Raw genomic sequence first — 27,168 nt, forward strand, 5'->3', positions numbered from 1 at the left:
CACAGTCTCACACCGGAGGAGACAGTTCAACAGGGACGCAAACGCACAGGCAGAAACAGAGAAACTATGATGCATGGGGTACAATCTCAACCACAAGGACACAGCCCCACGAAGGACACAGTCACACACAGAGATAGACAACATCACACCGGGGCACAGCCCATAAGGATGAAACCACAGAAGCACATTCAAAAGGGGATGTGGTCTCACACACACAAGAACACAGCCTAATGCACAAGAAGAGCCTCACGCCCTTGCAGAGATGTGGCCTTGGTCCCATGTGGCTCTGCTTTATACACAGGGCAGGGGCCAGGCCAACGGTAGAGACCCCTGCGGGCCTAGGCAAGTCAGGCTGGCACAGGAGCCCAGGGCAGGCTGACGGAGGCAGAAGGTCGATGGGCTGGCCTAGTACTGGCCCTCTGTTCCCCGCCCACTGGGGAGCAGCCGTGCGGGCAGGCCGGGCTCTCTGGGTCTCAGTGCTGGACTCACAAGAACAGGCCGCAGGAGCTTTGACCCACTGCCCTCCTTGAACCCACCCTCAGCCTTGAGGGTGGCAGAGCTCAGCCATCAGAGTCTGCTCTTTGTCTGAGCCTCAGAGATGCCCCCACCTCCTCTGGTTCCACCCCAGCCAGCCAAGGTGAGGGCAAGTGGGGCAACACATCCGAAAGGGGAGCTCCCTACTCTTGGAGCCCCACTGGGGGAGTTTTGAGGTCAGCCCTCGTACTGATGTGGTTGTAAGACATGCTGCCTCAAATGCAGTGAAGGACTGGTGGTCAAGTTAAGAGGGTCCCTGTTTCCCAGCAGGGACGCAACTCCTTGCACTGAGGGCTGTGGGGAGCCCTTGCTGGTCACTGGTAGGGGGAGGACAGGAGGCTGCCCAGGGCACCTTCTGCAGCCATTCCGTTCCAGCCGACTGGGTGACCAGTCCCCTTCCTTAGTGTGCCAGCCCTCTCCCACTTGTCACCCTGCCTGTTCCCACCTTGATCTCAGTCTACCATTTCTTTGCCCGTATTTCCTCTAGAATAGTGGGGAGCATTTTTGTCCACTGTCTCTCTCAGTGCCTCCCACTGCACACCCCAAAGCCCCAGGGGGCCCCATTTCATTAAATGCTGTACAGGGGCCTTAGCCCTAGCCACCCCTAACTCCCACCCTACCTGTCTCTACCCTTTATCCATCCTAGTGGGAAGAGAGACAGACCATCCCAAGACAGAGATGCCATCAGCATGAGACCACCCAGGAGGGGCTGGAGGACAATGCCTATGAGATGATATCACTGGGTCAGCCTGTACGTCAGTGTCCTGTGACTCACGTCCTCCTGGGTGTTCATGGTGGTGATGCTGGTACATGCCAGTGTGTGGCTCTCGGGTGAGTGGATACAGCTATACCAACAAAGGTCCGTGCTCATCTCTGGGAGGGGTTGGCAGAGGCGGCCACCCCCGCCCCCCGGCACTCACCCTGTGGACTGTGTCTCTGGGCGTAGACGATGGCAGTAGCGGCAGCAAGCACAGCACAGCAGGCCCATGGGACAGGAACAGCCATCTGTTGGGAGAAACAGGGAGTGCAGGGGGGTGAAGGGGCAGTATCAGCCCCGGCAGGAACCTTCTAAGGAGCACCCCCTTCTCAGGCAAGACTGGGAAATCCCAGCTTTAGGGCCAGGGCACCTTGGTCCCACGTGCTATTCTTAATGGGGCTCAGGATCCTCTTTTCTAGCCATAGAAAACAACATTATCGGCATCTGTAAGCAAAGGTTTGCTAAGACGGTAGGAGGCATCCTACAGTGGTCTGTTGCTCGATAAGGCTGCAGGCTGCAGGAAGCAGTCAACCACGGATGAGTTGCAGAACATGGGTAATGTTAGGGCTGTTCTTCTAAAAAAAAAAACACAAAACTTTACTGGTGAGGTTGGCTCGCTAGCTATAAACATCACAGAATGAAGGGTAATGTTTTAACTTAGTTGGAGGTCTATACTTCTCCAAATTGCTTTGAATGGAAGGTCCCTTGCTGTGCCCCTGGGGAGAGAGCCCAAACCCTGGATGCTCAGGAGCTCCCCAGATCTGCCTGTCAGTGAGCCTTGCCCGTGGGCTCTGGGGAGGGCAGAGCAGCAGGGCACCAGCACAGGGGGCGGTGGTGACCAAGGTCAGATGTAGCGTTTGTTTTAGTGTGCACCAATGATCGAGAAGAATGAGGGGTTTGCACATACAGGTCCTTGTCGGGGAGCCCAGCCCACCCTCACCCTGGCCACATGCCCAGGAGCCTGTGACCCGGAGCCCAGCAGATGTGCCTCGGTGTCTACGCATGCCCACGTGGGCACATAAAGCACACGCAGGACCTGTCCCCAGAACCCAGGATGGAGCCAACTGCCCCCCTACTTATTGACCTGGAATGGGTCCAGCTGTCCCCCTCCAACCCCACGCCAGCGCACGCTTACACCTGAGAGCAGGGAAATAACTATCACCTTCAGAAAAGGCTCCAAGTATGACCCTCCCAACCCAGTCTGAGGAAAGGGGACTTCAACCAGACAGAAGTAGGGACCCAGAGAAGAACACTGCCAGACTCCCAACCAGACACTGTCAAAGGTGTGGCCAGACACACAGCAGAGACACTGCCCGAAACAGCTAAACACCCCAAAGAAACAGCTCCACACAGTTGGAGTTATGCTGAAAGACTATGAGGTACAATCAGGCAAAGCTAGACAATGGCTGATACACAACCAAAGGACCCACAGGAAACAGTATAAAACCCTCAACCAGACATAAGCCAACACGGCACCAGAGAAAGAGCAGGAAACACAGGCAGAGAAACCATCAGAGACACAGCCAGAGAGCCGGAGACACCGTTAGAAACCATGCCAGAGAAACTGCCTGACACACAAGCAGAGAAACCCCAGAGAAACTGACAGACACTAGCAGGAATACACCCAGAAAAACAGCTAGAGAGAGAGCCAGAGACAGGGCCAGATGCTCAGTCAGGAAGTATCTCCACCACTAAAAACACTGCCAGAGACACTCAGACACACAGTCAGACACACTGCCAGACACAGCCAGAGCCACTGTCAGAAACACTGCCAGAGAAACAGCCAGAGACACTGCAGACAGCTAGAGCAGGAGCAGACACATGTGGGTGTCAGCCTGTACCAGGGGTAGGGGGCGCTGGAGGGACTCTCACTTCTGAGGCTCCTGAATGGGAGAGGGCCCCTCCGGTCTGTGGCTACACGCACTCCTCACCAGGCGAGTGCCCCTTCTGCCCTGGTTTTCCTCCAGCCACAGCTGCAGGTGCTCTGACTGCCCCTCCCTGGCACGGCTCGTCTTTCTCGGCCCCACGTGGCCTTGGCTCTCCCCCTCATGGCAGTGGTTCCTGGAGCCTCAGCTACCACTTGGCCTGGCTCCTGACCCTCAGCCACTCCCCCATCTTCAGCTACTCCTCCGGTCCAGGAGGTTAAGACAGTGACCAAAGTCACAGTCAGCAAGTAGTGGGGCCAGGAAATGAACTCGGGACTGTTTGGATTTAGAGCTGGTGCTAGAGAGAGAGAAACAAGAGCTGGTTTCCCACCTCCACCCCTGCAGGTGGCCCTCAGACCCTCCCCCACCATCTCAGCCATCTGCCTGTCTTTCTCCTCACGGCCAGGAAGATACTCCACCTCGGTGCCACCCACTGCCCACCACATGGGAGCAGGAACCTTGGCATGGGGAGGCAGCTGGGCAGGCGGAGTGGATGGAGATTAGATCACAGAACGGGAGAAGAGGGATGGGGCGGGGCAGGGGGCGGCCTTCTGCTCCCAGCTCCTTCCTGGTCTGAGTTTGGGGGGGAGGGCAGGGGTGAGGAGACAGCCTGACATGGGTGTTCATGCATTCGAGCAAACACACACACATTTGGGCCCCCGCAGTGGGGGATGGCTTCTTCATCAAAGTCGCCTCCATCAGCCCGATGAGTTACTGTAAGGGCCGGGCCCTGGGCCAACGGGGCTGCAGCCATGGGAGACGGGCGCTGCTGAGAGCGAGCACTGCAGAGCGTGGGGGAGGGGGTACCAAGACAGACACCGCATGGTTGGGGGCACCCAGAAAAGGGAGAGACCCAGGGAAGGGGGAACACTGAGACAGGGAGAGAAGGAAAGCCAAGAGTGGAAACCGAGAGAGACAAGAAGGGACCAAAATAGGGAGAAATGGAAGAAGAGATGCAGGAAGAGGGATGGGGAGCACGGAGACGGGCAGAGACTCACGGGCAGGAGAGACAGACCTAGAGAATGAATGACAGAGACCCTGGCAGGGCCCCTGCGCCGACCCTAGAGCATCTCGCTGAGCCTACCCGGCTCCCCCAGTGGGGGGGCGGTGTCAGGGCAGCCATCTGGCCAACACGTGACAAGGAGATCAGGGCCTTCCTGGGGACTCTAGGACTTCCCTTTGGGGAAGCAGGAGCCCAGTCCTCAAGAGATAAGGGTGCACTAAAACCCCACCCAGTCTCTGTTCCACAAATCCAGAAAGCCCCAGGCCAATTTCACTTCTCTTCCCTTGGAGTCCCAGCTGGGCCCATTCCCAGGTAGGGAAGCTGCGGCCAGAGGCATCCGAACTGCCTATCCCAGGGCAAAGAGCATCTTTCCCAGGAATTTTCCAAATCCACACCCCACGGCTCTGGGATGGATCTGGAGGATAAATCCCACAAAGCCCCAGATAAGGGCCACACAAACTGGCCCAGGCTCCTGTGGGCCCCTCCAGGGGAGAGCATGGCCTTCAGCCCAGCCCAGAATGAAGAGGGAATGGAGGGCGCCCCAGCAGCAAGAAAGGAGCCCGGTGCCCGGTGGCCTAAACTCCTGGCAGCACAAGGAGCCCAGCACTTTACCTGACAGAGAACCCGAGTGCCATCGTTATACACACACAGGCGACACATCAAGACAAATCCCAAGCCCCCAACTTATTGTCACTGTCACACTGTGACACAAAGACACCACTACACATCGACAGCAACACCGAGTATGAATGACACAGTTGTCCAGCTGACAATGACACATGGGTGTTGACAGTCACTACACCGACAACAATGCAGTGACAGCCACACACAGTGATACCAAAGGGCAGTGATACCTGTTGACATTGACAGTCACAGTGACAATAATCTCGAAATCAAAAATGCAGCCAGACTGACAGGCACAGAAAGTAACACTGACGGTGATGTCCCCAGCACCACGGGAATGTTAATAAGACTCAGTAACACAGTCTACAGTAATACTGGCACCATGGAGGCCGACAGTCACCAGCAGTGACAATGACAGATACCAGTGACAGGCTCCAGATCAGGAACCCCAGTAACCCAAGTTCTGAGTCTGGTTTAGGACCCAGGGCCCCCTCAAGTGTCTCTTGCCAGCCCCAGCAAGGTCGCAGTTGCCCTGCACCCCACCCTCAGCCCCTGCCCGGCTGAGGGCAGAACCGGAGGAAGGGGAAGTGTGAGTCTGGGAGAGCCCCCTGCACGCGTGCAGAAGCAGGCAGTTGGCTTACACAAGCCCCGCGCAGCAGGCTCTGTGCACCACTGACCTCGGCCCAGCTCCGACTGTGTACGTGCTGATGTGCCAGAAGCAGTGTGCTCGGAGCTGCAGGGTGCTGTGGGCATGGGTGTGCTGGTGGTCAGATAGGCTGGGTCTGGCCCAGACAGTGAATGAGCGAGGAGGCCCATGTGCTGCCTCCAAGAAACTGAGATTCAATGAAGTTCACTGGCCTGGACTTGCCCCTTGGCCCGGGGTGGGTGAAGCCAGAAACATTCATCTGATGGAGGGCAAATGGCTCACGGCAGAACCAAGGTGACATCTCCACAGCTTCCAGTCCCCCTTGGCAACCCCAGACCCCAAATCCCTCTGTGTGAAGGAAAAGGCACTCTGTCCTGGGGTCCCATCCTTTCCCTCCCCCTACAGCAGCCCTGGGGTGTCCATCCTGGGAACAAGGCAAGAATAGGACACAGCATGAACTAACTGATTCAAAGGCGGGAGAAACCTAGAGGCCCCAGACCTGCAGGGGAATTAGAGCAGGGCTGAGAGCGACACCAAAACTGGGAGATGGAGAGAGAATGAGAGACAGAGCAGGGGCAGAGACACGGACGAGGACGTGGTGGGCAGGGAGGAACAGCACTGGCCCAGGGGGAGCCTGGGAGAGACAGTCCTGGCTGGCGGGAAGCTCCAGGACGGGGAGGAGGGGCTGAGGCCAGGAGGCCCCCAGATCCCACCAGGCCTAGGCAGCCTGGACAGCGTGGGCGGTGGGGGCGGGGGCAGAGGCCTGAGTTGTCCAGAGGCTGGGGGTGGGGGGGAAGGCTGAGGAGGGAGGTCTGGCCCCTGGCAGCTGGCCTGCAGGCCCCCCACCAGGGAGGGGGTGGGACCGGGTCAGGGGCCAGCTCCCGGGCTGAGGCGGCTGGCCATGGGGTAGGCTCCCACTCCCTGTGGAGTCTCTCCCTCCTGTCTGAGTCTCTTGTCTCTGGCTCCTTCTCCTTTCTGAGTCCAGATCTGGCCCTGCTCTTAGCTCTCAGTGCCCCTGCCTCAAGGGGACAGGACTCAGAAGCCGTGCCTGGTTTCAGGATCCAAGCCTTATCTCTTCCAGGGCTATCGCAATCCCACACCCTCCCGAGGCAAACTCCAGTGCTCAGAGAAAAGGACCCCACCCAAACACAGGCCCCCTTCTCCCCCACAGAGAAGGGGGCAGGAGAAGCTGAGCACCACTGGGTGGGGGTGGGGGCAGGAGGGAGGCAGGGGGATTGGTCCCCCAGCTCCAGCCTTTGGCTGAGGTTGTGGAAAAGGAGGCAGCCCGATGTGAATGAGTTTGGGGGGGTATCCGCACCTGCTGCTGTGACCTCGGCAGCCCAGCCGGAGATGGGGGCGGGGGGGGGGGGGGGAGGACGAGAGGAGGGGAGAAGACAAGATTCCGATGGATTTTGGCAGCAGCCTAGATTCTGAGCGCTCAAACCCCCCACCCCCAGCCTCTTGCACCATGGGGACCCTGAGATCAGCATGTGCATGCCCTGCTGCACGTGTGTGTGTGGGTGTGCTGTCGGGGGGAACTTGGGGTCCTTCTATGATGAGCCTGGATGGCAACTTGGAGCTGTCCTGAGGGTGCGGAATCTGCATCCCACCAGCCCGTGCCCACCTGAGGAGCCCCACTCCAGACAGGGACTGCCTGGTGACCTGGGCTTGGGCTTGTAATATGTAGGTCTGTGCTTAAGCAGCCCTCCAGGTGCAAGAGATCTGGGCTTTCTCCCTCCAAAGTCAACTGGTCCAGCTCCCTGCCTCTCCAATGGGGAGCAGGAAGGGACAGAGAAGTTCCTACCCTTCTCCTGGGCACATGGGCTCTGGACAGCTTCACAGAACCTGAGGCACAAGCCCCAAATCCCCCACCCCCTAACCCCAGTCCAGAGTCCCTTCTGGCTTCTAGAAGAATGAGAAGGATCTCTCTACCTAGAAAAGGCCCACACACTGGTCAGGTTAATTCTGTGGCGAGAAGGGGCTGCTCCTCTTGTAGGGACCAAATGCCGCAACAGGAGGTTAGACAGCTGGAAGAACCCCATGGAAGGTGGAGGATGGGCGGGGCAATGGGTTTGAATGAGACTTCTCTTAGCTGATGGGGGAGAGGGCTCGAGGGCTCACAGCAGATGAGGCAGGGGCAGGATGGAGGCTGCAAGGGCCTTCCACGGAGACAGAAGAATGGACAACAGTTTTCCAGATTTGGGGCCTGGGACAAACACCTATTTGCCTCAGCATCTCCTGCTACACCCCACCCTTGGCCCCATCACTGCTGTGGTGCAGACACGCCCTCAAGTACACACACAGAGGCCAATGCCTCTAAGCTTGTGTACACACACACACACACACACCAGGGAGGCTGGGAGGCGGTGTACTCGAAGCACTGGTTTGTGACAAAAAGAACTGAAGATGGTTTCCCTGATAGAACAGAGTTGACGTGGGGTGGGGGCGGGGGAAGGACAGAAATTTCAACTGTCTTCATGTAAGTGTCCCGTTTCCCCCACTCCCCTAACATGCACGTACACTGCACACTGAGGAAGCTTCTGGTCTGCTGGGCAAAAGCAAGCCATCCTTCCTCCCCCTTACTCCCCTCTCACAGTGGGGAAGCCAGAGCAATCTGTTCCTGATGGGTAAACACAGGCATGAGTATGCGCACACACATGCTCACACACACACCCGCGACTCGGAGTCACACAACACCCAGTGCTCACTCCACCCTGAGTACCAGCACACACTAGGGCTCCTACAGCCACCCGGGAGAGCTCCCCAAAGCCCTGACCACTACAAACACACAGCTGGGGCTTTAGAGACACACCCAAAAGCCCCGAGCAGACACTGCCGATGCTCAGAGCCCACCATCACAGCCACACATCACGGCCTCCCACATGGACACCTGCACCACAGCCTCACACACACTGGTGTGCGTGCACACACGCACTACGGTCACAGTCACACACAAACTCTCTCACACGTGCTCACTCGGAACAGCGATGGTCTCACATATGGATACCATCACACGTTCGAAACAGCCGGTCCTCCTTCCACACAGATACTATCATACCTCCAGAAACTCGGGACCACCCCGTCACCCTCCGCCTCTCACACCCCTACACCCGGCAGCGGGACACACAGACACACACTCAGAACAGGGACTCAGTGCTGGGACCTTGGGTTGCCCAGGCAGTTCTTGGGGGGAGGGAGATAAAGCTCAGGGTAGCCTAAGGCAGGAAGGAAAAAGGAAGGAGGAACTTCAACGGTCCCTAGAAATGAGGAAATACACAATTATTCCCTAGTCTAGTGATTTTCAACCTTTTTCATCTCATGGCACACATAAACTAATGACTAAAATTCTGCAGCACACCAAAAAAGTATATTTTTTTGCTGACCTGACAAAAAAATAGGTGTAATTTTGATTCATTCACACCAGACAGCTATTGTTGTGTTGGCTGTTGTTATTTTTTTATTCAACAATGTAAAGGAAAAGAGACTAATGTCCCTGACTAAACAGTCAGGTACTGCATGTTTTAAAAATTCTTGCGGGCATGCCTGTTGAAACCCACTGCCCTAAGTAGCTACTTCCTCCCCTAACCCCCACTGCACCAGCATCTGAGAATGAGGGGCGCTGCAGGCCAGGCAGGAAGGGTGGAGAAGCCCCTGGGCGAAGAGATGGCAGCACTGGCAGGAGCAGGAGCCAGAAACCCGCAGAAACCAGCTCACTCCCCAGGCTCCTACTGCCGCCCCTCCGCACCCTCTGCACCCCCTCCTCTCTGGGATGAGGACCAGGAGTGGCCCTGGGCCTTGCTATCTGCAGTGTGAGTTCAGGCCCCTTCGAAAGCTCTGTGCTCACAGCTGACTAGAGGGCACGGAATGTCAGGCCTGGTTGCAGGAAGGGAAGGAAGGGGAAGGAGATGGGGCCTCAACCTCCACCCCCAGCCAAAGCACTGTCATCGCTGTCAGGCCCAAAGAGAGGTGGGGAGAGCACTGCCAAGCTGGCACTCCCCTGAGTAACACTGAGGACAAGAATCCTTAAGTGTCCTTGGACCCTGGAGCTCTGCACCCTGCCCACACCCCCCCCCCCCCTCACAAGAAAGGACACCAAGTTGCTGTCCAGGCAGAATGGAATCTAGGCTGTGCTGGCCAGGCCCCAAGCAGGGAACAACTGGCAACGCTGTTGACACCCTCACCACTTGCCACTCCAGGTGTAGCTTGGACACTGATGCCCCGTCCTAAAGGGAACCTGGTAGGGCTCCGCGGAGCAAGGCAGGGGAGCAAACCCCAGACAGCAGGACCCAAGGAAAACAGGTAGGGCAATCCCACGAAGCCTGGGGATAAGACTTGTGGAAAGCAGGCAGTGGGAACAAAAGAGACCAGGCAGCAGGGTTCAGGAAAACCAGGTGACAGGGCCCAAAAGAACACAGGCCGTGTGCGCCAGATGAAACCAGGCAGTGGGGACTAAAGTTGGCTCCGACGCGGGGACAAGTGAAGCCAGGCAAGAGGCCCACAGGATGTGAGAAAAGGAAGCTGTCAGGAGCTCATCCCCCTGTCTAGATGTCACCCCCACACCGTCGGCCTCTCTCCCAGGAGCCCCCTTCCCACCCAGGTGGTGGTCCCCCTCCCCCAGGCCAAAGGACACAGTCAGAGCCCCCTCCTCTGTCAGAGGCCTGGTCGGGCAGCAGTCAATGGGCCCCCTGCCCCATCCCTGAGACATCAGGAAGTCCCAGTCCCTCCCACCGGCTGCAGAGGTAGGGGCGACTTTGGGGGGGAGAAAGAGAAGAGAAGAGAGACAGCTTGGCAGGGGGAGCGCGCGGAGCAGCCGCAGGGGGCGGGGGCCGAGAAAGGAGCGGGAAGCGCTGAGGCAGGCGGGCTGGCTGGCTGGCGGGCGCGGGCGGGGGCGTCTCGGCCCCGGCAGCGGAGGTGACAAGTTGTGCGGCTGCGGCCGCGCGGCCACTGACCTGTGTCCCCACGCAGGCGCCCCGTCGGTGTCTCCGGCGCTCCGTGGGTCGGCCCGGCCTCCCGCAGGCATCGGGCCCCCGGAGCTCGGGGCTGGGACCCGAGCGGCCCGGGAGGCAGAGGACCCCCCACCCGAGAGTCCGGGCGGGCGGGCGGGCGGGCGGGTGGGCGAGGGGCCGCGCCGAGCTGCGAGGGAGCGAGGCGGCGAGCGGGCCGGGAGGAGGGGAGAAAGGAGCGCGCCGCGAGCGAACGAGCGAGCCAGCGAGCCCAGCGAGCGGAGAGAGCGAGTGAGGGACGGCAGGCAGTGAGGTCATCCTTTGAATCTAATTGTCTGAGTCAGGAGGAGATGTGGCACTTGATGCAACGAGAGGGGAGGGGGAAGGGACCCTCTAGGCTCTGGACCGGGGGCCCTTGTCAAACCCAGAGGCAGCCGGGGCCTACCGGACCCCGCCCAGGTCGAAGTTGCCTGAGGGCAATTCGGACAGACCCCTGCTTGTCTCAGGACTGACATCTGCTGCCAGGGGGAATCAGTAAGCCCTCAGATGTGGGACCCAGCCCCACATCGCCCTCAGAGAGTGGGGACCCTCCTACCCAGGGGGGAGAGGGTCATCGAGACCCCCTCCCAGGCCCAGGTCACCTCCCCGGATTTCTGAGGGTAATGGGAGGCCCCCAAACCACCTTACCTCATACTTCTTTCTGCCCTCTGAGGATAAAGGGGGAACTCCAACCAGCCTTCCAAGTTACCTTCCTGCCTTGAGGAGCATGGAGTCCCCAACTGCATTCCCCAAGTTATTTCTCAAATGGGAAATTTGGACATTGAACCCCAATTCACCTTCCTGCCCTCATTGTCACCCAGTCCTCCAGTTACTGTAATTTTGGGGGGCATGAAGACCCCTACTTGACCCCAAAGCCTCCCTATTCTACATGCCCAACCTTTCAGGAAGGGCAGGATCCCAGCCAGACTCTTGGGGTCCAGGAGCCGCCCAGGGAACCAAGCTGCGCCTATGGTGGGGGGTGGGGGGTGGGAGAAAGGCCAGATGGCAGCTGGCCCCTGGGCATGTCAGGTGTGCACACCCAGGCACGCAGACAGGAGCACATGCACACGTGTGCACATACACACAGTGGGGGGAGCACCAAGCAGCTGGGGATGCTCACACCAAGGGCCACACATCCCTCCCCTCACCCCCATGGGGGAGGGGTGATAAATATTTCAGGGGCTTTTAGCTCTGAAGGGGCTGAAGCTGGGGGAGGGAGGGGGATCCACAATGCCTGATTAATGGGGTTACGGGCTTGGATCAATCCCTCCACCGCTGCTCCCTCCTCCCCCCTCCTCCCTCCCTCTGCCTAATGCGCTTTATCAGGAGACGCTTTTCTAACTTGGCAGCGTCGGGTGTTTTAAATAGACCCATTTAGAGCAGGGGTTGGGGGAGAAAGGAAGGGGAGGAAGGGAGACAGAGATTGAGACAGGCTGGGAGACAGAGACGAATCAGGAGAGAGAGAGAGAGAGAGAGAGAGAGGGAGAGAGAGAGAGGGAGAAAGGGAAAGGGAAAGGGAGAGAAAGAAAGGGAGGGAGGGAAGGAGGGAGAGAGAGAGAGAAGCTCCAGAAAAGAAAGACTGGGAGAAAGACAGAAGGAAATGCTGAGACATGGCGATAAGAGGATGAGGATGAGACTCCCACAGAGGCTGAATTTGGGGGGGGGGGGGGTTGAAGGGAGGCCAGAGGAAAGCCAGGGGCCAAGGAGCAGAAACGGCAAAAAACAGAGACAGAGACACAGAGAGCGGCAAGGAGCCACTGGCAGGGGGAGAAACCCGGAGAGAGGCTCTCTGCAAGGGCTGAGTGCTAGCCTGGGAGACAGCAGATATCTTTTATTTCCAAAAACAGTTTTTCATCCACTTTGTTAAATTAAAAAGCTGTTTTTAAAGTGGAGCTGGAGGTGCTGCTGGGAGAGGGTGGACAGAACTGCCAAGTCCTCCTTCCAGCCTCCTCAGCCTTCACAGAAGCTGCCTCAGCCTTAGCCCCCCGGGGGTGTTCTCCAGCTCCCCTGTTCTTTGCTGTCCTCTGGGATCCCTGGGGACAGGGTCAGGGCATCTGAGCTACTGTTCATTGGCAGGAAGTCCCTCCTGCTGTCTGGCCTTGGTCCCTCCTGTTGCAGGGGTCCCATTCTCTTGTCCGACCACTAGCCTGCATTTCTCCAGCTTCTGTTCCAGCTCCCTAAGGTGTACCCCATTTGGAGGGGAGGAGGATTATGTGCCCTCACAGCTCAGTAGCTCACTTTCCCAGCAAGCCTGCAGACCCCTCCCAGGTGTGCCCCCTATAAATATTTATTATCTATTATTGTGTAAATCTGAACTTCTACCAGACACCCCACTCCATGTCCTTCGGTCCTCTGGGAACAGTGAAGATGGAAGCTTAACTCTCCACAGCCCTCTGGAGCCTCCCTTCCTCCCCTTCAGAATCCCAACTCCATGTTAAGTCTCTTTAATGGCCATGTGTCAGCCCGGGACACCCCACCCTACCCTGAACAACACCCCACTCCTAGTTCTGAAGGGTCATTCCCCACCACTCCCGGGCCGGGAAAATGGCCAGTCTGTTTGGGAGCTGAGATGAAAAGCCCGGCTGGCCTTTGTGGGCCTCTGGCGGGTTTTGGACAATAAGCCCTTCCGTTCCGCTCCAGCGCCTCAATTCCTTGGACAACCCCACCCCCGGGCTGCCAATCCAGGGGCCTTGCCTGGACTGAATGAAAGGCGGGGGGAGTCGGGTCCAGCCCTGGGGCCCCAGAAGATTTTGGACTTTCTGACCCCCCATTCCACCTCCTCCAAACCCAGCTGCTTCCCCAGTCAAGCCAGAGAAATGCTTTGGGGGCAGAGCGGGAGCCAGACAATGAGACAGAAACATACTCCCACATCCAGGATTCAGTCCCTTCATGCGGAACCCAGTTTTCTGACTGGGCTTTGCTCTTGCCTGTGTGACTATGGGTGAGTCTCTTCCCCTTTATGGACCTGTTATGAGAGCATGAAAAGCCTCAGGAGGAAGAAGATGGGAGGAGAAAGGGATTCGAGGCCCTCCTCCACTCACCACGTCTGCCTGATGCCCTGAGGTGGACCTGCCTTGCCTGGGTCCCCAGCACATACCTCTTCACCGCTGGCCGCACACCGAGCACATCAATGTCCTCCTCCTCCAGACCAAACTCTTCCTGAGACTTCCAAAACCAAGGGGGCGGGTGATGTGTCAAGGCTGAATTCTAGAAGGGCAAAGGGCACAAACCAGAGGTCACAGAGGAGCCACAGGCCTTAGTCCAACTCAGAGCTTGTTCCACACTCACGACCCCCCTGGAAGAAGGAGAGACGGGGGCAGGCAGCAGAGAAGCATTGAGAAGGAGAAAAGTTAGGATAATCCAAATTCCATTTGGCACCCCTTCCTGACTGACTTCAGGTTCTGAACCACAGGGACAAAGGGAGGCCAGCGGCTGACACCACGTAGGATACACTTGCATACTCACCTGCAGACAATCCCAAATCCCCACACAACCAGTTCACGGACTCAAATACCTCCACGTCACACATATTGCCACGTGCGTACTCACACAGAGACACGCCACGTGACCATCCCCTTCCTCTGCCTCACCGCCACTCTGATTTATTGAACATGTGTTACGTGGCAGGGACTGTGGTAGGCACTTTGTACGCACCGTCCCGTTTAATTTTCTTGACTTCTCCATGAGGTAGGTTCTAGTACTACGCACATTTGAAGTTGAAAAAGCTGGCATTCAGGAAGGTTAAGTAACTTGCCCAAAACCACACAGACTGATTCATTCCAGAACACAGATTTGAGTCTTAGCGCTAAAGCCTTTCTGCTGTACCAGTTTGCCTCTGCAGATTTCTCTCTTACCTGCACAGCGCCTTTTCCAAAAATAATACAGTAACAGCTAATACTTTTGCAAGACCCTTGCTGAGCCAGACACCATGATAAGTACTTACCATACATTTTTGCACCAAATCATCAGAACAACCTTTGGAGGTAATCCTGTTTACATTTCCCGGAGGAGGAAACCGAGGCTCAGAAAACAAAATCACCTTGCCCAAAGTCACACAACTCAGTTGTTAAGGGAGCTGGCGTCGTACTCAGGACTGTCGTGGAAGCCCCTAAGTCTTCTAAGAGCTCCAGTTACGTAACAGAGCCCTCACCTTCTACAAGACCCTAGGAGATCCTCGGGGTCCACACGTCCTTCTATCCCAAAAACTGGTCCCGAAGGTACGATCAGGTGCCTAAACACATGCCCACGAGAAAGGAACTCTATGTCATCCAACTCTGCCCAGAGATGCAGAGACACTACCAACTAGGGAGAGATGGTCAGAAACTAAAACAAGGTGTTAGAGATAGGCTGGCCGGTGGTAACAGACACAGACACACCAAGAGGTAAACCCAAAGGGAGGGAGGCAGAGAGGAAGACAGAGACAGAGACACACATCAGGCCAAAGAAGGACAGGGTTGGAAGAAAAGACAACAGAGGGAGAGCGGGGGACAGGTGGACGTGAAGAACATGGACAGACCCACACCAACAGACACAGAGACGGACACACATGGAGCCATCCGACCTCACAAGAAAAAAACCTGGGAGAGCCAACAGGGCACAGGCTGTGTGTGCGTGCGTGCGTGTGTGGGGGGGCATGCAGTATCGCCACGCAGATTACACCAGCTGCTTCCAGCAATTTCATCTGATTAATAATAAATGCCCCGTAATTACAGCCTCTCCCCCAGCCCTTCTTCCTGTTTTTTTTTTGTCAGCTGCCGCCAGGCCAGCCCCCTATGGACCCCATGGCCCCCTCCATCCTCACCTGCTGCTGCCTTCTAGGAGGCTGAAAGTACATGAGCTGATAGAGGAGGCCAAACTCCCAATCTGAGGGGGAACATCCATCTCCCAATCTTAGATTAATGCCTTCTGCCTCCAAGCAAAAGGTCACTTCCCTTAGGTCTCACTCACAGCTCTCTCTCTCCCCTCGGTACAACCTGTGACCCTTAGCACAATCCAGCCCAGGGACCTCAGTCTGGGATGCAGGGAGGTGAACTCTGAACTGCCCTTGCCCACTCTTGATCACTCAAGGACTGGGTGAAGCCTCCATTCACAAACTTCCCTCAGCCTTGGAACCCCACAGGCTCAGAGGAGAAAGGGACCAGGACAGGGGTCCCTACCCTATCATTCTGACCCAGGCAGCCCCCTGCCCACTTGTGTACCCTCACGCTCTGGACACTCGGGGGACACTCAGGGACGGCACTCCCATTCCTGAGCCCCTGCTCCCCACGAAGATCCACCTCCTTCCAGGCCTCCCACCCTAGCTCCCCGAGACCGCTCTATCAGAATCAGCTGCGGGTTTGTGCTGATCTGTTTCTAATCGCTGGGGCCTGGTTCACGCTCGCCCCCCCACCCCACCCAATATTGATTCCATTATTTGGAGAGTCATTGACGTCAGGGGCCTGGATGGGTGCCAAAACCGCCTTTTCTCCGGCCTGGGCCAAGGCCCCCGCAGCCCCCATCCCGTGATTTCACGGAGGGGCCCAGGTAGGTCACCTCACAGGCCAAGGTCACACAGCATCTGACTTCAGAGGCCAGGCTCTTTCTACCTTTGGGAGACCACCGTGCAGTTCCCTTCTCCTAGGGAGAAGGGCCACACGGAGGCCTGAGGGGTCAGAGGTCAGGTGGGTGTGCAAGAACCTCCTTGGGACGTGGACTCCAAGAGAGGGCTCTGGGAAGAAGGGATGTGGGCAGTGGCTCAGAAAAGTCTAGCACCACACGCTTATTTTGGAACATCCTGAAGCTGGACTTGAAATAGTTATTACTGACTACTTAATTTTTATGTCTGATATCAGACTTATCTCCTGATACATCTCAGAAAAAAGTTCTCTGCCATGTAAGGTAACAGATTACCCTAAATGTTGCCGTACTATAATTTGACTAACTGACATTACTAATTTTATACATTTTTGTTCCATAGAAAACAAAGATCCTGTCTTCTGTGCATCTCCTGCCCATGCTGCCTCAGTTTCCCCACACTCTCCCAATCTCTCCTGGCTCTGTGTCTCTCTGATCAATATGCAGCCACTGCGACACCAGCCAACACTGGCAACTCCTAGGCTCTGGCTGCACAGGGTATTTTTAGGGTCCGAACCCTGTGTTCTCAGATAGCCTCTGTTAATAACCAATACAGACAGTCCGTGGTACCCACAACAGCTTCACAACCTCAGAGCCCAGCCTCGGAGGCTCGGAGATGGGGTCCATTGTCTCAGCTACGGTCCAAGAAACCCAGACCTAGACAAAGAGGCACTCTCACAACAGCATAGGGAGAGGACTTAACCACCTTCTGAAAAATCCTGAAGCTGGAGAAAGGACAGAGGTGACCTCTGACCTCTGCCACAGCATCAAGGTCATTGCCTTATCCCAGTCTCCTCTGGTCCAGACCTTTTCCAGGAAGAAGCTGCCTATCCTCTGCTCTCTATCTCTAAGTACAGGGAAGTCCTTCCTTTAGTCTAGCCTACAAACTACTCAGGGATCCTTCAAGCCAAATAGGGGTGTACAAAAGAGAATGTTGGGTCTCAAGCCACAAACCCCAGGAAGTCCCCACTCCGTGATTCACTCCTTAACATATATTGAGCACCTAACTCCTCTCAGGCACTATGCTGGGAGTTGGGGTTATGGTTCTGCCCATGAGGGGCACTCAGTCTGATGGGAGAGAAAAAAATGTACTGTTTAATCAACACTGCCCTCCTACTGTGTATCAGGTCTGTGCCAGGGGCAGTGTGCCGTGGGGAGCAAAGCAGACCCAGTCCTTGGGCCTCCCACAGAGTTCATGGGCAATACTTGCTGAGTGTTAAGGAGGGAAAGTATAGTGTATGGTGGGCAAACAGACTGCCCCCGTCTGGAAAAACCAACCCTCCTGCAGGACTGCGGACTCTTCAGTCCATTCCTAAACCCCAGGATCAGCCCCTGTGCTGGCCAGAATCACCGGCACAATCTAACTTCAGTTTCTTCCGCAACAGCTCTGGCCCCAGCTTCTGGGAGCTGCTTCCCCACAGCGGCAGGGTCTGACTCTGTCCTCACATCTGTCCCAGCTCCACCTTCCGCCCCTTGCCCGCCCCCCCAGAGCTCCTGGCTCTGGTGACCCCCAAACCAGCATGGCTCTGTTCTTCGGGGGCTCTCTGCCCTCTGCAGAGGCAAGGGGGTGATGACCTCAGAGCTCCTGGCCCAGAGGGAACACTTGCCTTCTCAGCTCCTCCCCACAGGAAGCCAGGAGCCCTGGTGGGTGTGGTCATCCAGGGCCACGGGAGTTTACACAGCTGATGTCCCCTGGTCCCTCTGGAGAAGGGGTCAGCTCTCTCTTCGCAGCCTCCTTGCTCTCTGAGACCCCCCCAAACCAGGCACACATGGTCCCCCCCTAACCCATCTGCATTTCAAAGAAAATCCACTCCATATGTCTCAGATTCATTTACACTTCAACTCCCCAAAGGCAGAGAGCAGGGCATCTTGCCTCCAAGTTCCCCCCACCCCCATGAGGTGGGGGGCTGGAGAGCATGTGTCCCCTTCAGGGCCAGGAAGCAGTTCCAGCTCAGTCATCAGAGCCTGAGGGCCACGTCCTGACTTCCTGGGGTCCCAAGGGGTGATCGTGTACCTCACGCACCCCACCCACTGGTCCCATAGTAGGAGGGCATCTAAAGCCCAAAGGAGGTGGAGTCCTAGGGTTGGTTGCAACATCACCCAACACAACCCCACCCCCCCAGGACTACTGTTCTCCTGAGGAGTAGAGAGGAGAACCCCGGGCATTCCCTGGAGATGGGATAAAGGCTCAACAGGCATTCCAGGAGACTGTGATCGATAACAAAGCTTAGCCTCTACCCCTCTCTGGCCAGGGCAGAAAAGAGAGGCTGGGTTCCAATCCAGCTTCCCCCTCCAGCTACCTTCTCAGGGGCCACAACCTCCGCTTAGAATCAGAGATTCAACATCCCGAACACTCAAAGGAGACAGACATCTACCCCTCACCAGATCAGCTTCACACCCTCCCACTGGCAGGATCACTGGGATGAGGGCAAGGTCTTGGGCTGACATGAGTCTTATCTCAGCACACCTGACCCTCTCTACCACAGAAGGAATAGACCAAACCTGTTTCAGAGGAATGTGCATAAACAAGGCACATGGGAGACTCCCAGAGTCCGTCCGTATTACCCCCGTAACAAAAAGCTACTCAGACCTTCCTGCCAAGAGCCTAGTCTCCTTGGAGAAGTAGAGGCAGAAAAGTTTAACTGGGTCCGGTTTACCAACACCCTCTCCATCAGCCCACTGCCCACGTGAGGATGTGACCACACGTGTACTCCCTCCCCTCCCCTCCCCACCCCGCCTTTGGAGGGGACAGGTTTTGCGGCAGTCTCTGTTCCTCACGCCAATTACCCTGATATACAGCACAGACCAAAAGAAAGCGTGGGTGTATCTGAATATGAGTTCTAAATTCCACTAACAGTGTGAACACCACAGTCCTAGTGCACATTTGAATGTCCGAGCCCCAGATACGAGTGTAACTTGGGTGAACCCCCAGGCCCCCACGTGAATATGAAAGCCTCACCGTGGAAGCAATGGCGGAGTGTGAGCACTAGGGACCTAGTGCAAGTCTGAGTATCAGCCTCAGGATGGAAGGGCAAGTTTAATGTCATCACCAGGGATGTCAGTCTGAGTATGAACTTGAAGATGGAAGTAGAGGTTTGAGTGTGAACCCAGGTCCCAGGGTGCATCTGACTCTAAGCCCCAGGACTGAAGTGTGGCTCCAGGATTCCCATACAGGTCATCATACATTAGCATCCGAGTTCTAGAGTAAGTGTAAGCGTCAGCCCCTAATCTTAAGGGCATTCTGAATATGAGCACTGGGGTTCCTTGTAAGTCTGAGTGTGAGCCCTGGGTCCCTGAGGGATGCCAGGGTGGAAGTGAGAATCCTGCGTGTGATCACTAGAGTTCTAGTTCGAGTCTCAGGTGAGCTCCAAGATGGAAGCCTGAGCCTGTGAACTCGAGGACTCCCATAGGACACGGGTTCAAACGTGAGCCCCAGGCTCCCCAGGGCTCTGCATGTGAGCCCCTAGTCTTAATGTGACTCTGAGTGTGAGGCCCGGGATGTGGGTGTGAATGGAGTAAACCCCAGGGTCTTAGCGTGAGTCCAACTGTGAACCCCAGTGAGACTGCGAGCATAGGCTCTGGGTCTCGGTGCAAGCCTATGAGCTAAGTCAACACAGAAATGTGAATCTAAGTGTGAGCCTAGGGTCCCAGCGTGGGTCTGAGTGTAAACTCGAGGACTGAAGTGTATAGCTGGGTATGAGTCCCAGAACGTAAGTATGAATCTGAGTGAGTCCCATTGTCCTGGTGTAATTCTGAGTGTGAGTCCACATGAATGTAAGTGTCCCAGTGTGAATCTGAGTATGAATTCCAGGACCCCAAGAAGTCTTGAATGTGAACTTTAAATTCCTAGTCTATATAAGTAGGGTCCCAGGTGGAGTATTGGCCCTGATGAAGTATGAACCTTAGTTTTATGTCAGCAATCCTGACCAGGAGCCCCAAGAACCAGTCCAGAAGGTTTCTGTGGATTTTGACCGTGGAGACATGGAGCATAATTTTTTGAGACACACAGGCCCCTCACCACCACTCCCAGCCCAGGCTAGCCCTTCTTACAGCCATAGGACTATCCAGTTGTTGAAGCCCCAGCCCCACACATGCAGTGGTATACCATCACACCCAGAATTAGATACACAGAAATGCATTCAGTGTTTCAGAGCCCCCGGACGTACAGCAATTACAGATGCACAAACACATCCAGCATTCCGGACTCCCACCACCTCATTGATTACAGCCACACGAACAGCCCCAGTGACACAAACACAATCATAGCACGCATTACAGGCAAAACAACTAATGTTACGGATACACTCTTAAAGAGGCATGCAGACACACACACAAACACACACACACACACACACACCCAGTGTTGCAGACAAGCTGCCAGCCACACAAGACACACACAGACGCTTCTCAAAGAGAGACTAGACGGAAAGAGAAAGAAAATCCTGAATTTTCAACAAGGCGTGAAATAGTCCTGCCCGCCTGAAGCTACTGAAGGGGGGAGGGGGCCGGGGAGCGAGCAGTACGAGAGCTAGGCGCAGGAGAGGCTCTGGAGAGGAGAGGAGCCGGAGGAGAGCTGTCCGTCTGGTGACCTCCCCGCAGCCCAGCCCCCACGCACGGGAGATACACTACTCAGAACAACACAGGGACACCCAAGCCAGCTCCCACAGAGCCACCCTGGAGGAGACTCAGACGGGCGGACTCACAAAGAGATGGTAATACACCACCAGCGTACCCACACGGACACTGGGGACTTACAAAGAGACACTGGAGGAGCCCCACTGTGTGGACAGACATCAGGTATACTCACGAGGAAACCACAGACAGGCTCAGGCTAAGACACGCACACGCACACACACACACACGGGATTCAAACGGACACAGAGACACTGGCAAACGCATCCGTTCACACCCCTGGGCGCTTTTAAGTCCAAATTTCTGCGGGAGAAGGAAGCTGCCTCCGGCGCGCGGGGGTCACTGCGACCCCCAGCTCCGGAATTTTCCCATACCCCGCGCGCACTGCTGAGGGGTAAGGGAGAACAGGGATGCTAGGACAATCCACCCCGGCCACCTCCCCAAGCCTATTGTCCGCCCCCACTACCACCACGCCCAACCCCCCGGCTTGCCTGGACGTGGGGGGGCTTCTTCTCCTGCGCCCCGGCTCTCGAGTTTGCGGGCAAAGTTTCCTGTGAACTTTCCTGTCCCCCACCCGTTTGGTGGCCCACGCGTGTCCCTCCCTCTGCCCGCGCGCACGAGGGCCGCGGGTCTGTCGGTCAGCCCGAGGGTTTGAGGGTCCGGCCCCGCAAGATCCGCCGCGAGGTACTCACCGCGCCCTCGGACCGCCGAAGACCCGCGCCTGGTCCTTCTATAGCCCCGGGCAGGGAGCGAGGCAGGGAGCGCGAAGCTAGCACCGCTGCCGGGATCCTGCCGCCGAGCCCTGCGCCGCGCCGGCTGGAGCTGCCGCCGCCGCCGCCCGCTCTGCACCGGCTCCTCGGCTCTCGGCGGCTTTAACCCCCCCATCCTCCTCCCTCCCTCGCGCGCTCCCTCCCTCCTTCCCTCGCCCATGTGACCGCGGGCGCCCGCTCGGCCGCGCGCGCCCTCGCTCCCCTCCCCCTCGCGCCTTGTCTCCCCGAGCCTTCGCGGCCGCGCGTCACGACCCCCTCCTGGCCACGGCCCCCGCGCGCCCCCGCCTTGGCCCGCTCCCGCGCCTGGCACGCGCAGCCCGCTCGCTCGGGCACACTCACCCTCCGCAGGCCTGTGAGCCCCCTCCCAGTCGCCTCGAGCTGGCACGCGCCCACCCCACCCCCCCGCCCCTGACACACTTGCCCGCACTGGCACGCGTGGCTCCCTCACATTCGCCCTTTCTCCGGAACGCCCTCCAGACGGCTGTGATCCCAGCGCTTCACGCGCAGCCCCGACCGCGGGTCTCAAAGACGCGCGCGCACACACACCCACACCCACTCCGCCAGATCCCCTAGGGCCGCTGGGCGCGCACCCATCCCCCGGGGTCGCTCATTCACACTCGCTCTCACTCAGCCTTGGCCAGGTCTCTGCTGCACACACTGCCGCACGTTCAGGCCCGGACTGCCTCGTACAAACACCCTGGCACACCCGGGCCAACTCTGGGGGCCCTCCTGCCGGCCTCTCCGTAAGAGGAGTGCAAGTCAGAGCCCCACTTTCCTCAGAGAAGGTCAGCTCGGGCCCCTCCCTTAGTCCTACCGCCCCTAGGAACACCACACATCTCTTGCCCAAGGGGGCTTTCTGCTCCTGTCCTCCCAAGTGGAGGAGGCTGGGAGCCCAGGTCCTTGCCTCCCACCAAATCCTTGGTGACACCAGTACAACTGATGGAGAAACTCAGGAGTTGGAAAATTTTTTAGTTTTAAGTTACAGTTAAGTTTAATTAATAGTTAAGCTAATTAATGCCTGTAAAAAGCTATTGTTCCAGGAATTGAAGGTATGACCCACCCTGACTCCAGAGGACCCACAAGTAATTTGACCTTTGTGCCCTAGGAGGACAAGCGATGAAATTGGTATCTGAGCCATTGTGCTCCAGGAAGAGATGCCCCTCGCCCAGGACACACGTAAAGAATCATGGTCAGCTGGTGAAAGGATGCTAGGAATGTTGGGGAACTGCATCCTTTATCTCCTATCCAAGTACTAACAAGGCCCAGCCCTGCCTAGCCTCGGAGATTAACCTTTTCCCTGAATTCCAAACCCCTTACCTACACTTTTTCTTCTCAGAAAAAAAGGTCAGCTTGAGATGAAATGTAAGATGGTCTTCTAGGGTACATAACCCACCGTCTTCTCAGATTGCCGGCCATCTGAATAAAGCAGCCATAGAAATTCAATCCTTGTCTCTACTTATTGGTTCTGTTAGTGACAGGCAGCAGGAACACCGACTTTTCTGGTTTCACAACTCTCCTCTCCTTCCTAACCCCCTAGACACCTGGCCTGGGGAACAATCTCCATTGGGATTAAGCAGGTAGGGAGGGAGCACCCTCTATGCCTGGACGCACAGCAGAGTTCGAAGCAGGAGGTTCACCCCTCCAGCTTTCTTTTCCTAGCTTGGGCCCTCCTAGGGGAGGCTCGCTTCTCTGGCTCAGGCTCCCTGCCCCACCCTGCCCTCTGTCTGGTTACAAGATTGGGGGGAATAAGGTTAGACAACCCAATCAACTTCTGAGGTCCCGCGAGAAGTCAACAGAAAGGGGGAATGCCAGAGGTGGAGTACTAGTGGCCCACTCCCATCTCCACCCCACGGATTTTTTCACCTGACCTTTGACCCATAATCCCTGCGCCTTGAACCTCCAGGGAGCTGCTTCAGGGCTGGGGGCGGGAGAGGGGAAGGAAATATCTCGAAGTTTCCTCACACCCTTCCCCAGTAGGCTACCCTGAGTGCCAGGCCCTTTCCCAACACATGCCTCAGGGAAGCCCCCTGCAGAGGAAAAACTTTCCACCATGTCTGGGCTTTTCACTTTGACTTCCCTGGCCGCAGAATCCCCTCAGTGCAACCAGCAGGGGTCAGCGGGGCTGAGGCTCAGAGAGGGCTGGCTGGGGCTTAAGGATTTAGCGAAATAGTGGCGCCCAGCTGAGAGCAGCCCACTCGCACCCACAGTAAGTGTCCCCTAGCCGGCCGCTCCGCGTTCCCATCCTCCAGGTCCCTGGGCTGCAGACCAAGACCAGATGATAAGTACCAGGAAGAATCAGGGGCGGGAGCAAAGATATCTTTGGGGGTCAGAAATCGCCCCTCCCCCTACACCAAAACTGGGCCTGGGGAGTGATTGTGTGCTCAGGGGGCTGTTCCTCTTCTGCAGGGAGAGCAGGCGTCTCGATCAGGTGGTTACTGGTTCACTGACTTCACCTCGGGATCCTCCAGCGTCCCGGACAAAGCCTTTCTGCCAGGTTGGGAGTAGTGGCGAGTTCCGTCTCCTCCTGGGCACGCGGGGGCTGCCGTCGGCAGTGCCTAAATCCACGGGTGCCGGGGCAGGGCCCGCGAGGAGCAACTGGGGAATGGGAGCCCGACACGTAGATGTGTCAGAGAATTCGCGAGGACAAGAGGCGCACGTCGAACGGAATCCCGGCGTCTGTCCAGCAGCAGTTCCTCCCAGAGCAGCACCGGGCGGCTGCAACCGCGCCCGCTTCCCCGGAGCCGCAGCGACACCTGGCGGGCAGTGCGGGACGCGCGGTCCTCCTCTGGCTCCCGCTGCTGCACGGAGGCAGCGCCCATCTCCGAAACATCCAGGGTGCGGCCCTCTCTCCCTGCCGCCGCCAGCCTCGGGCCCAGAACCTACCCTCCTTCCACCTGAACTTGGCAACAGATGACTCGTGGGTTTCCGCTCCTGCCGCCTGGAATGCCTAATCTACACACTAGCTTCTGAGCTTCCTAAGCCTCGGTGTTGGACACTCCCCGACCTTACTGCCGTGAGGACAAAGCCAGGCTTCTTAGACGGGGCTTAAAAGCCCTTGCAGGATCTGGTCCTGTCTCCTCTCTAGCTTTATTAGGCGCCCCTATCCCCGGTCTCCCCAGCTTTGCACCAGTCCCCTTCTCTCGTGGCGCACTTATCCTTAAGCCAAACCCTAGTTCCCTGACACCCTCCCGCCATTCCCATACCATCCTCACCATGCCTCTCCCATAAGAGGCAGCAAGAAATAACGCCCCCAGTTGGGAGCTCTGGTGCCCTGCAAGTAATGAAGATCCCAGATTTGATAACCCTAAAAGGTCTTGGGATACTGGGGGAAGTTCTCCTTGACTTTGTGTCCCTGGAGTTTTATATCCACCGTAAAAGGGGGGCTCGGTGGCAGGCAGCACTTTTGGCTCCACCCTCTTTCACCCTGGCAGGTGACCTAAATCTGGACCATCTCTCATCCCCCACCCTCAGGAGTCAACTGTGCCACCCCAAGCCTTTGCGTAGCTAGGACCCTTCCCTATTCCTACAGATGTGCGAGCCGCTGCCCCATGCTCCACCTCCTGTAGTCCACCTTTTCCATCGCTCCTTCGGAAACAGTGTTTATTTCTAACCTGCTATACCATCAGAAAAGTCCCGCCATTGGACACATACAGTTACAAGCACACACAGGCTGTGTTTTTCCTACAAATGTCAAACACAGCATCATGTGAAGTCACACACCCAGTCTCAAAGAGTTGAACGCCTATATTTAATCTTGAGGTGACCCAGTGGGAGTCAGGGTCCCCTGCTCGGAACTGGAAACCAGAGGTCTCAGAAGGGCGGAACTCCCCGAATCACGCTTGTACACAATACCCACACCTAGACTCAGTCACACCGCATGTCACACAGGCACACTCAGAGTCACACACTCTCTCAGTCACAGAGTCCCACACTGGGATTTGGCGGGGCAGGGCGGGCTCCGGGAGGCAGTTACGTAAAAGCCCTTGCAGTCCCCCCCTCGCTCCCCCTCAACCCCCCTACTTCCTCACGCAGTGCCAGCGCCCCGGGCGGCTTGGCGGAGGCCCGGGAACAGCTCGGCCTCGCGGAGGCTCCAGGCGCCGAGAAACCGGATCCTGACACAGCCCTAGGCTGAGCAAGGGAGGGGGGCCCAGAGCACCGCCCCCCCCCCCCCCCATCACACACACACACTCAGAGTCCAGCCAAGCCACCCCGGGACGACTCACTTCCCATCCTGAAGCAGCTCCCAGCACCATCCTGGGACAGCACCTAAGGCCCATTCACAGCACCCCACCCCCACCCTGCAGATTCCCTTCTGGAATCCTGTCATCTGGATCCCCGCCTAAGTGTGCCCTGACCTTCCAACCTCTGGCACCAGAAAACGGCAAAGATTCCCTAAAGGTAGAGAGTGGGAGAGGCTTGAAGCCATAATGGGAGAGTGAAAGTATTCAGCCTGAAATTGCCCCTAATTCTCTGGAGCTGACTTCTTTCGCCTCCTCACGGGGGCCCTCTAAAATCACCCTGACAGAAAGAGGTGATCTCACTTCTGCCCCAGACCTCCCTCAGATCTGCGGCCAACTGATCCCAAAATATTCTCTCAGAATTCTAAATTATTTGAAAGACCCAAGGCCTTCCCTCCTCTCTTTGACATCCTTCCCTCCTTCTTATTCGGAAGTTCTAACGCTAGTCTAACCCCAATTCTGCCTGTTTTGCCAAGAAGGAAGTTTGAGGGCAACCTGAGACATTGAAAATGAAATCCCCAAATGGAGGAAGGATTAAGGTTCAGGAAACCCTTGAAAGTCAGGAGTCTAAGAGAAGGGGAGAGAATGGCCATGCCCACCCCCCAACTGAAGCCCCCACCTCACTCTGCAGCCGAGACTCTATTTTTTTTATAATAGCTTTTGAGTATCTGCCTGGGCTGCCGAGGCCCAGGCAAAAAGGGAATTTCCCCCTATGTTCTCTGTTAATGAACAAAACATTTCATGTTGAAATTCCTCCGCTGCCCCCAGCCCAGTGTCTCCAGGGCCCCTCAGCCTGACCAAGCAGGGGGATCTCTAGGAGGGAAGTAACAGAGTGGGGGGCAGCCCCCAGGGGAAGCATAATTTACATGGGGGGCATATTTTTTTCATAAATAGTTAGGGTGCCTTTTTTTTTTCACTTTTGGCTAAAATTCCACTCCTCTGGCAACTTCCCAGAAAGGGCGGCAGGAGGGCGGCCGGAGCTGTCCCGAGGCCCAGGGCACGGCCCCCCTCCCCTGGGCGAGGAGCCTTCCCCAAGTTGTTTTCCTGGTCTCTTCCTCTTGGATGTTTTTTTGATTATTAATCACATTTTCCATCTGTAGGCTTGGTCCAGACCCCCTCCCCCTGGTGTCAGGGCTGGACAGAGGGTGGGGCAGGCTCCAGGAGGATGAGTTGGGGACAAGATGGGCAGTGAACCCTGGTTTTGGCTGGCCTGAAAGAGGCTATAAGTGGCATGTCACAGATTCTATCTTCACCATCTAGGTGCATAGTAGGACCTTAATAAACACAAATGGAGTGAATGAATGAATGAACAGGTATCCGGCTTTCACAGCACCCAGCTGGCAATGGAAGGCAAAACCCCTGGTGTAAGTCACCTTATGCTACAGAAATAGCTCAGAGAGGGAGAGTCATTTGCCCAGAGACACACAGCAGATTAGTTCCAGAG

The 27,168-nt window shown here is 56.8% G+C and overlaps 1 protein-coding gene across 3 annotated transcripts in view; it reads right to left on the reverse strand.

The window, feature by feature from the left end:
• CNTFR (ciliary neurotrophic factor receptor) overlaps positions 1 to 21,576 on the reverse strand; it is a 37,745-nt gene extending 16,169 nt beyond the window's left edge. The window contains exons 1-3 of one of the 3 annotated variants that reach the window (XM_028525480.2): positions 21,409 to 21,576; positions 13,569 to 13,678; positions 1,455 to 1,539 (exon numbers count right to left, since the gene is read on the reverse strand). In XM_028525480.2, coding sequence (XP_028381281.1) covers positions 1,455 to 1,539 — 85 coding nt within the window. In that variant the 5' untranslated portion in view covers positions 13,569 to 13,678; positions 21,409 to 21,576. Of the gene's footprint in view, positions 1 to 1,454; positions 1,540 to 10,438; positions 10,555 to 13,568; positions 13,679 to 21,408 lie in introns of those variants that run through there. The other 2 variants (XM_036021857.1, XM_036021855.1) reach the window with 2 other exon arrangements.
• Between the last annotated feature and the right edge of the window lie 5,592 nt (positions 21,577 to 27,168).

Source organism: Phyllostomus discolor, chromosome 3, assembly GCF_004126475.2.
Source record: "Phyllostomus discolor isolate MPI-MPIP mPhyDis1 chromosome 3, mPhyDis1.pri.v3, whole genome shotgun sequence".
In the NCBI taxonomy this organism is placed as follows: Eukaryota; Metazoa; Chordata; class Mammalia; order Chiroptera; family Phyllostomidae; genus Phyllostomus; species Phyllostomus discolor.